This window comes from Pogona vitticeps, chromosome 4, assembly GCF_051106095.1.
Source record: "Pogona vitticeps strain Pit_001003342236 chromosome 4, PviZW2.1, whole genome shotgun sequence".
Taxonomy (NCBI): Eukaryota; Metazoa; Chordata; class Lepidosauria; order Squamata; family Agamidae; genus Pogona; species Pogona vitticeps.
Window position 1 is genome coordinate 212967382 of NC_135786.1, and position 10991 is coordinate 212978372.

The 10991-nt window shown below is 38.8% G+C and overlaps 1 protein-coding gene across 6 annotated transcripts in view; it reads left to right on the plus strand.

Moving 5' to 3' along the window:
• PLEKHF2 (pleckstrin homology and FYVE domain containing 2) overlaps positions 1–10708 on the plus strand; it is a 28490-nt gene extending 17782 nt beyond the window's left edge. For all 6 annotated transcript variants that reach the window (XM_072999148.2, XM_072999149.2, XM_072999147.2 and 3 more), the window contains one exon: positions 6696–10708. In XM_072999148.2, coding sequence (XP_072855249.1) covers positions 6710–7459 — 750 coding nt within the window. In that variant the 5' untranslated portion in view covers positions 6696–6709 and the 3' untranslated portion in view covers positions 7460–10708. The remainder of the gene's footprint in view (positions 1–6695) is intronic.
• The last annotated feature ends 283 nt before the right edge of the window (positions 10709–10991 follow it).

The window sequence follows — 10991 nt, forward strand, 5'->3', positions numbered from 1 at the left end:
GCCAGGAGAGCCAGTGAACTGGCTGCCTTGCGAGCAGATTTCCCCTTACCTACAGTTTTTTCGGGATAAGGTTGTTCTGTATCCTGATGTTACATTTCTGCCTAAGGTTGTTTCGGAGTTCCACGTTAACCAACCATTGATTCTACCGACTTTGTTCCCTGATGCAGCTACAGATGTTGAGCGCATGCTTCATTCTTTGGACGTTTGGAGAGCATTGGCCTATTATATTACTAGGACTAAAGACTTCAGAAAGGCGTCCAGACTTTTTCTTTGCTTCTACGGACCACGTAAAGGTTCTCCCGCTTCATCCTCCTCCCTTTCTAGGTGGTTAGTCTCTACCATCTCTTTGGCCTATGAACTGTTAAAGAAACCTGTTCCTGAAGGCCTTAAAGCCCACTCCACCCGGGCTGTAGCCACTTCTACAGCCCTGCTTCGAGGGATCGACCTGCAAGAGATTTGTCGGTCTGCTACTTGGTCCAACGTCTCTACCTTTGTTACACATTACAAGTTGGACCTTCGAGCTAAGGCGGAGACCAAGTTTGGAAGGGCTGTTTTAACATCACTGCTTCAGTGACGGCCCACCATCCAGTAAGTTTGCTTGCTAATCACCCACTAGTGTGGATTCATGGAGAACCACGTTGAAGAAGGACAGGTTACTTACCTGTAAACATGGTTCTTCAAGTGGATTCTCCATGAATACACACGTCCCGCCCGGCCTCCCCACTTGTCCGTCACTGATGGATACCTTGGGTTCCAACTCCTATGTGGCGGACATATGGAACTGAGCCGTTGGCGGGCGGAGCATGCGCTATACAGGGCAACCTAAAACATTGTTACTTTTCTTTTACAGCTCTAGAATATTCCGAGAGGCCAGCGCAAGCGCTGTCTTAACCCACTAGTGTGTATTCATGGAGAATCCACTTGAAGAACCATGTTTACAGGTAAGTAACCTGTCCTTCACACATATAACTTAGAATAAAGTTTTTGAAGCTTCTTTACCTTGAGCAAAGGTCACTTTTGGTACATGCTTTTAATTTTTAACACAAGAGAGTTTATTTTTACCCAGATGAATTACCTAGCAGTAGACATGTGAGGACATCTTTGTAGTTATTGTTTTTGCACAGCAAAACCTTAATTGAAAACCCGTGAAAACCTTAATTGAATTTAGCATATTAAGTGACATGAAAATGGTTAACCAGATAATTCTAAGGTAAATTAACTCCTAGCCACTTTGTCATAGCTACCACTGAGCTTAGCTAGAAATATGCCTCAAATTTTATTAACTTCAAATGAGTACTTTTCAACATTTCTGTTGTAGATGAAGGGATGGAAGTAATCAAATTTGTGGATATCAGAAAGCTAGGAAGAATAGCCTACACACCAGAAAATACAAATAAAATTTGAAATGATTCACATAGGATGGGGAAAGGGCTAATGTATCAAAATTAAATTCTGGGCAGAAAAATGTAAAGTTCTGCATTTGCCCCCCCCCCCCCAAATTGCAGTGCAGGAGAGGGACTTAGCATGGCAGTGCTATATGTGAATTATTTAAAAAAATCATAGCTGATGCCAAAGGGAAATAAGTCTGCACAGTAATGAATGCCATAGAAAAAAGGCTTATGCAATTTCAAATTGCATTAACTGAATGATATGAGTCCTGGTGAGGCATTCTGTAGATAAGCATCTGGAGAAGGGCTTTATTCCCACCCACCCCATTTCCATTTATGTTACTCTCCGCACATAGAGAATGACTTTTAGAAGAGGAAACACTTCTCTAGCCACATAATTGAGGATACTGGAAAATCATTGTGGGATGCAGTGCCTCCATGCACACAGAAGGCTTGCCTCTTCAGAAGTTGTTCCACACATAAAAAAAGTAAGAGAAATGGCAACAATTAGGTGGTGGTGCTAGCATGCTCACTTCCCTTGTGTATTTGTTCTGCTTTGTTACACAACACCTGAGTAGGACTCTGATTGGTTCTAGATTTCAGACATATTTCACAGAGACCCATTAAACTGAGAGAAACTGAAGGGTGTCATCACTAGCTTAAGTCTAATTCTTTAAATGGATGTCCTCTTAATGTATCATAGAATCGTATCATACATAGAATCGTCGTAGGGTTGGAAGGGACCTTGGAGGTCTTCTAGTCCATCCCCTGCCCAAGGCCGAAGACCTCATAGCATCCCGGACCTGATACTATCCTGGACAGAACGCTGCCCAGTCTTTTCTTGAAAACCTCCAGCAATAGGGTACCCACAACATTGGGAGGCAAGCTGTTCCACTGCTTAATAGTTCTCACCATCAGGAAATTCCTCCTTATTTCCAGGTTGCATCTCCCTCTGACGAGTTTCCACCCACTGGTTCTTGTCCTACCCTCAGGCACAATAGAGAATAAATTGATGCATTCTTCCCTGTGGCAACCTTTCAGATATTGGAAGACTGCTATCATGTCTCTCCTCAGTCCTCTCTTTGTTAAGCTAAACATACCTAATTCTTAGTAATTCTTCATAGCATTTAGCCTCCAGTCCCCTTATCATCTTTGTTGCTCTTCTCTGCACCCCTTACAGAGCCTCAGCGTCTTTTTTGTATTGTAGTGACCAGAACTGGACACAACACTCCAAGTGCGGCTTCACCAGCACGGTATAGTTACTACTACTTCCCATGATCTTGATGCTATCCCCCTATTGATGCAGCCTAGGACTGTGTTGGGTTTCTTGGCAGCTGCAGCACAGTGCTGACTCATTCTTAGGTGGTAGTTGACCAGGACACCTAAATCGCTCTCACAGGTACTACTGTCTAGCCAGGTGCCATCTATTTGTACCTGTGCATCTGGTTTCTTCTGCCTAAGTGAAGGACATTACTTTCCCCGCTATTGAGCTTCATCTTATTGGAGAGGGCCCAATGTTCAAGTCTGTCTGATCCTTCTGAATGTTGAGTTTATCTTCCAGAGTATTAGCAGTTCCCCCCAGCTTTGTGTCATCAGCAAATTTGATGAGTTTTCCTTCAATCCCTTCATCCAGGTCATTTATGAAGATATGGTGGGGCCACTGTGAGATACAGGAAGCTGGACTAGTTGGGCCCTTGCCTGAGCCATCCAGCAGTGGTCTCCTTCTGTTCTTATGTTGAAGAGCACTGGGCCCAGGACAGAACCTTGAGGGACCCCACTGCACACTTCCCTCCATGTAGATGTGGTTCCATTGAGGACCACACTTTGTGTGGGGTTGGTGAGCCAGCTGCAAATCCATCTGGTAGTTGCGCTTTTTATCCCACTTTGTTCTATCTTAACGCAGAAGTAAGTTGTGGTCTACCTTATCAAATGCCTATACACAAATACGTCTGAGTATGTATACTATATCCACTGCATTTCCTTGGTCCGCTAATTTAGTCACTTTATCAAAGAATGCAATAAGATTTGTATGGCATGACCTGTTCTTAACAAACCCATGCTGGTTTCTAGTAATCACCTTGTTATTTTTGAGGTGCTCACAAATATGCTGCTTGATTTTTTTCCCCCAGGATTTTCCCAGGTATTGATGTCAAGCTGACTGGTCTGTAGTTCCTAGATCCATTCCCCCCCCCTTTTAATATTGGAACCACATCAGCTTTTTCCCAGTCCTCTGGCAGTTTGCCCGTGGACCTCTCAAAGATTTCATTCAGTGGTTCTGAGACCACATCTGCCAATTCTTTTAGTACTCTGGAGTGTAAACAATCCAGTCCTGGAGACTTGAACTTATTCAAAGCAACTAGGTGTTCTTTTACCACTTCCTTACCTATTTTGACCTGCTTTCCTCTCCTGTCTCCCACAGACGGGATTAAATCCAGAAGCAACCTACCGTTTCCAAGTCACAAGGAATGAAAATATTACTTTTGTGTGTGCTGGAACAGTGTGACATTCTGTAAGAAAGTTATGAAGAAAATAGATACACTAGAAAACAGAAGACAGTGAAGGGTTAGAAAATAAGTTATGTGATTGAAGGAATTAGATATATATGTTGGAGAAAATATCAGCTGTGGTGGAGATAATTATGAATACCTGAGGGACTATTACAGAGAAGAGGGCAGAGAAGACTTGTTTTTTAAGTAAGTTCACAGCTAGATATAATGGGATTGAATTGTAGGAGGATGGATTTTAGTTGAACTTTATGAAAAGTGTCATCATAATAAGAGCAGTCCAGCAGCTTTACCAATTATGTAAAGGAGTGCCAGGCTCTCAGTCACTAAAGGTTTCCAAGGAGATGCTGGAGAGTCATATGTTGGGGTGTACTGTTGCTCTGAATTTCTTGTCATCAAGAGAGGATTTTATTAATGTTCTACAAAAAGGGTAGGCAACTTGTTGCCTTCCAGATGCCTTGCATTTCAATGCCATAAGTAGCAGATAAGCAACTGTGATATGAGGGGAGTTATAGGAAAAAACATTTGGAGAGCACCAGTTGACCTGTTCCTGGCTTACAATGACTCCTAACTTTGTGCTTGTCTGTTTTTGGACTTTATGTTAAGAGTTCACTATAGATTTTGGAGCAATTGGGTGCACACCATCATGGTGGATTTAATTTAAACCAAATTGATTTAAATCATTATTCAGACTTCATTTAATTATGTGGTCTTTACCTCTCAAAAAGTGCACCAATTTTTATAGCCTTAATATATATTTTTCTTAGTACATTTTTTCACGGTCTCCTTGCCCACATTGACTTCATCTCTAATAATCCTCTATACATTTACACTTTGAGTATCTGAAAGTATGAATGAAGGGGTTCACTTTCTACAGAAAGTTGCAGAGAGACAATAGGTAGTGTTGGCACTCTAAAGGAATAAGCATCACTCCAGAAAACTGTGTAATGCAACTGTGTAATGCAATTCTAGATATTTTAGTGGAGTTTCTAAGAATTTCCAGCCCTGAATAATGATGACAGAGAGAAACAAAAAGCTCACAAAATAGGGCTCCTCAACAGGTTTGGTATTCCTCATCTTAATACATTGCTGTTAACAATTATGTATTCCTGGATATAGACAAAGCTGTTTTGATAATTCCACATTTTTCTGATAGTTATCTGCTAAACCAGAGTTTCTCAACCTGGGAATTGAAAAGTGCTTTTGTGAGGTTGTGAGTCAACTTATATCCGTTGTAGCCCTTTTAAAATAATTTCTTCCTTGACCTTTCACAGCGAGATATTAAAGTTAACATGTGTATGTATGAGAAGAAAGATGAAGGCTTTACTTTTTGAGAAGAGATCATTTTACCCTGTTAAAAATGCCTTTTTATGCGAATGTCCTAGGATGTGTATGTCGCAGGTTACTTGGCTATTATAAAAGGGGGTTGTGACTTGAAAGTGGTTGGGAACCACTATGCTAAACTACGGTAAGTACTAGGGAAGACAGGAAGTTCAGTCTAATAATCTATATGAAGTATATAAATTGGAGACTCAAATCCAGTTACTGTTGGAACCTACTTATATAACTTATTGTACAGGATTAGAATTTATAAATTTTATTCAATAATAAGATATTTGAGCTATAATACATTTTTAATAAAATATTTTTAAATTTTAAATTCATGTTTTTAGCATGAAAATATTACAAATTTAAACTTGGAAGTGTTGGTTTTCATAACTTCCATTTGGAACTCTGCCATTCTAGCATATTTCTAGAAGAAAGTTATTGTGTCAAAAGGGTAAAAGGTTTCCTGTTGTGTGTACAATGCAGATTAGTTAACATTCTTAAAGTGAGACAGATTGGCTCCTTTCTGAATAGCTTGCTCTATTTTTGGTGGACAGTAGACCTTCATCCTCAATATCAACATTTTATATATTTCTAGACATCTGTAGTTTGGCCACAGTCCATGACAAAATCAGAAGAATCCAAGCATGATTTATATGGATTCAGTATGCTTACCAGGATGTTGGATAATGGCCATAGCAACCTACTGTTCTTTTTTTTAAAAACTTGAATATATATAATTTTACTAATGTGGTGACTTTTTAAAGAAGTGTAGCTTAATTATACCTTCTGCATTTTAGTTCAGACAAAAGATATATATAGACATCGTGATTTTTTGAGGGGTGGGATGAATTGGTAAGACAAATGAGTAAAAGTAACAAAATTGATGTCACAAATAAAGGCATTTGAGAAATGAAATTGGATTTCACATTTTATAGGTGCTTTATGAAAATTTTTCATATCAGTTACCTCAGATATTTTTTATTCTACCCTGGTATGGTAGAAATTATGTTTGTGTTTTGAATTTTGGTTACTGTACTCAGGTCTCCAAGGATGAGTTGCATTATAAATTCTTTCTGTTTCAGCTCCCAATAAGGAATCTAAAGAACATCAGGCTGTTTAGTGACGTTTATGCACAATCCAGTTCCTGCCAAGCATTAAAATGGTCCAATTCCCCCATCCTTTAATGACTGTCTTAATCTGTCAGTTAACTAAGAAAATGCTAACTAGAGTTATGGTGTCTGCAATTGATTTCAGATAATAATGGGCTATGGAAAGATGATCTTCTCTAATAACAGACTAGAAACCCTGACAGGAGAAATCTCAAATCCTACTCTATCACGTCTTCTAGGCTTCCAGCTGATGCTCCTCCTCTTGCTGTTTACATTATAAGGAGTGGGGTGGGGAGCTTGTAGTGGCTGCATATACACAGCACCTGAAAAGCACAAGTGTCTAACAGTATTCTTTTGTATTTTAGGATTCTCGTGAAAAATGGTGGATCGCTTGGCAAACAGTGAAGCAAATACAAGACGAATAAGCATCGTGGAAAACTGTTTTGGAGCTGCTGGTCAACCTTTGACAATTCCTGGCCGAGTCCTTATTGGTGAAGGAGTGCTAACAAAGCTGTGTAGGAAGAAGCCCAAAGCACGGCAGTTCTTCTTATTCAATGATATTCTTGTATATGGTAACATTGTCATTCAGAAGAAGAAATACAACAAACAGCACATCATTCCACTGGAAAATGTAACTATTGAGTCCATCCAGGATGAAGGGGATCTCCGGAATGGATGGCTCATCAAAACCCCAACTAAATCGTTTGCAGTGTATGCCGCTACTGCCACAGAAAAATCTGAATGGATGAACCACATAAATAAATGTGTCTCTGATTTGCTGTCTAAAAGTGGGAAAACTCCTAGCAATGAACATGCAGCTGTATGGGTACCTGATTCTGAAGCTACTGTATGCATGCGCTGCCAGAAAGCAAAGTTTACTCCTGTCAATCGTCGACATCACTGTCGGAAATGTGGGTTTGTTGTATGTGGGCCTTGTTCAGAAAAGAGGTTTCTTATTCCAAGCCAGTCTTCCAAGCCTGTGCGGATCTGTGACTTCTGCTATGACCTCCTTTCCACAGGAGAGATGAATGCATGCCAGCCCACAAGGTCAGACTCTTACAGCCAATCACTGAAGCCTCCTTTAAATGATATATCGGATGATGATGATGATGACGATAGCAGTGACTAGACAATGAAAGAGAATGTTTTGATATTAAAAGTTGGCATTTGCATCTGAGTTGCTGTATGAGGAAACCTCTACTTGCAGGCTTTTCTGAAAGGTCTACTCTAGCCATATAAAACTTGCCTGAAAAATCTTCAGCTCAAATGTGCCTCAGTATCAGACTCTTTTACATCTAGCATTTTTTTCCTGCAGGGACAGACTGTTGCAAGTATATTATTTCTCAGCTTCATATACTTGATTTCCTCTAAAGCAGTCAATTAATCATCCTTCTTGTCTCCTTCCCATTGAAAGATTAGAAAGTCAAGCACAATTTTGTTCTTTTCTTTTTCTGCAACAAGCAATCCTGCATTGTGTCTGACAATGTTATCTTATGGCTTCCTTTTAATTTTGGGATGGAAGAATTAAGCCTGCATGAATCTGTGATATTTTGGTTGGCAAATTGATAGGGCATCCAGCTAGACTTTGAAACTGACCCCTTGTTACATAAGTGTGAACCGTAATTTCATTAACTTTTAAAACTTTATGCAAGATGTCATATACCAAGCAGTGCCTTGTGATGATTCAATTGTTACAGGAAGAAATTAATTCATTTTTACCCTGACATACAAAAAGTTAAGAAATGTGGTGCTATTGAAAATAGTTGGTGTTGTATAATTAGGATCTTAGTAATGAGGGCTGTTGGGCATACTGCTACTCTGTGTCACTAGCTCTGCAAAATCAGTTTCCACTAAGATGCTGCATGAGGATAGATGCAGCACTATTGTGGAGACCAATTATTCTGAATTCCCTATAAGTGTGGTGTTCCCACCCCATGAACAAAAGTGATGGGCTTGGTGACTTCTAAGAAATTAGATCTTCAGATAGAGTTAGTATCTTGCTACTTTTAAAGCTCTGTGAGATTATTAAATGTTTATAGCTATCAGGTATTAGTTGAGAATTATATTGTCTCAGACCATGCTTTTGCTGTTTTTTTATTTTATATTTATGAAATTCACATATGTCACTAACCTTTAGCAACTTTAGGAATTGAATTTTTTAAAAATAATCAGAATACTTTTCAAAGGCACAACAATATGGAAAAATATCCCAACCGTCCAGCTGAAAAAAAAACCCTTTGCAAAACTGTCCATCCTTTGTACACAGCTGACCTCAAGCTAGAAATGAACTACAGATGACTTCATTTTACTTATATAAATCAAAGACCAGGATACATAATGAAAAAGGTGTTTCCAAAAAGTATTTACTTTTAGCAGCATTTTTTTCTATCATGGTGTCAGTTTTAGAGAAATGTCAGATTTAGGTCTGTGAACTTTCATAAAGCCCCAATAGAAATCTCTATTTTTATATAACTTATGTTTAATCAGTTTATGTAGAAGTCCCCTGAGAGGACTGTACAGAAAATAGCGCCTGGAAGATTATAAAAATTATTGAATATTATCTGTACAAAAAGTTGGCATTATCTACACATCTGTTTGTTAACTTACACATTCTCCATTGTTTGCCTCATCTGGCAGTAATTTGGATATATTTATTGAATAAATAATTGGTTCTGTATCTAGCACTAGTCTCCCAGTCTGTAATCTAGCTGCTGTAGCCACAGATGTCACTCTTGAGGGAGGGAAAAGGGGGTGGGGGAGAATGATCATTTTTTTAAAAAAGAGTATTCTGAGCAGCCTCCAGACACTTTGGAGCTTGCTTGAGAATGACCTGGATATTATGCGGTAGCAGTACCCAGTAGATCATGCCTCCTGACAGCTATAGTTTTCCAGCTGATACCAAATACCTGAATGGTGCTAATAGGAAAAGCCCTGCATTAATTCAGGTAAGCAGTCCAGAGAGGTACACATTCACCCATATTTTCAAGCTAACTGCCCCCATAGATTCTCCTGATGTTCCTTGAATTTACAAGTTTAGAAACCCTCCTTTAGGTTATAATTAGAATGTTTTGACTGGGTTAACATTTGTACACTATGCTAAAAGATACATAATGAATGAATTTCGATGTAATATTAAACAATAGTTTACTATTACAAGAATGAGCCTTGCTGTGCAAACCCTTTCCTCTCTCCTCAGGCACAACTGCAAGGAGATTGCAAGGTTCTTTTTTTTAGATTAACAGAAGATTCCTATGTTGTCTTGACTCTAAACTGTGATTAATCTTAACCATGATTAGTTGAAATGAGCAACTCTTATAAACTGGTCCTAGTTTTCTTTGTTCCAACAAAACAGAATTGAGATTAACCACAGTATGTATAAGTTGATATGACATGATAAACAGTGATTAATCTAAAGTCAAGTGAAAGCTTCAAGCCCTGTTATGGTTGCATACAAACTGAAGCCATCTCTGAATTTCATTGTAATGCTATACCATGACTTGGTGTTTTATGTGCCTGAGGCATTCAACAAATATGAAAGGTCGGCCAAATTCTGTTGGTGTCTGCATAACTTGCCATGGCTAATTATGCCTATTTAATGAGGTGCTTAGTCACATGCCCAATTTTGCAACTGAGATGTGTCCTGGCACCTCACTAATTAGCTGCAACTAACTTTAGCAAATTACACATACTTTTCACCAACACCCATAGGATTCTGGCCACTATGTTAAAACACTAAAACAAACAAGCAGTTGAGCATTAATGTGTAGTTGATACCTAGAAATGATAGTTTAAGCAGGTTCCAAGGACACAATCCTGTGCATGCTTTTCTTGGGATGAAATCCCATTTAAATCATTGCAAATTTCTAATCAAGCAAGCATTGGCCATAAGTATAATCCATTTCTTCTGCTGAATGGATCATTTGAATATCATCCCTTATTCATAGCACAGATACAGACTCTAAGGTAGATCTGGATACAGTTTAGCTTTCCTATTCTTATCCTAAGATTTGTAAAAAAAATCATATTTTCGATAATGAATGTCAAACCTGTATTTGCCCAATTATTGTTGTATGTTGCACAAATGTTGTAGCACTTTCTACCAGCAAGAACATTTTAACTTTCATTTGGCAACATGCCCTGCCTACCAATCCCCTAACAACCTATCACTATCTGTGAATGAAATTCACACTATGCTGCAATTAATTCCTGAAGCTGTTACCAAATTGACATCATAGGACAAAATAATCCTAGGAAGAGGAGTGTGAAAATAGGTGACCACTTATGTGGTTCTGTGCAGAATTTTATTGTGTAAAGTAAAATGTTGTCTGTTATGTTAGAATTTTACAAGGGCTTAATAAATGGTTTTGTAACTTTGTCAGACTGAGCTGCTTTCCTTTTATACATCTGAGAACACTTTGAAGTAAGCAAGAATTTGTTCCTTACCTTTACAATACAGTGGACCCTCGACTTACAGACGGCTCGACTTACAGACTTTTCGAGTTACAGACTTCTCTGGCTGCAAAATTTAGATTTGACTTGCAGCCAGCGAATCGACTTACAGACCAGAAAAAAAACAAAATGGAATAAAAATAGAATAAAAACCACTGCTTATGGGATTAATCGGTTTTCAGTGCATTGTAGGTCAATGGAGATTCGACTTA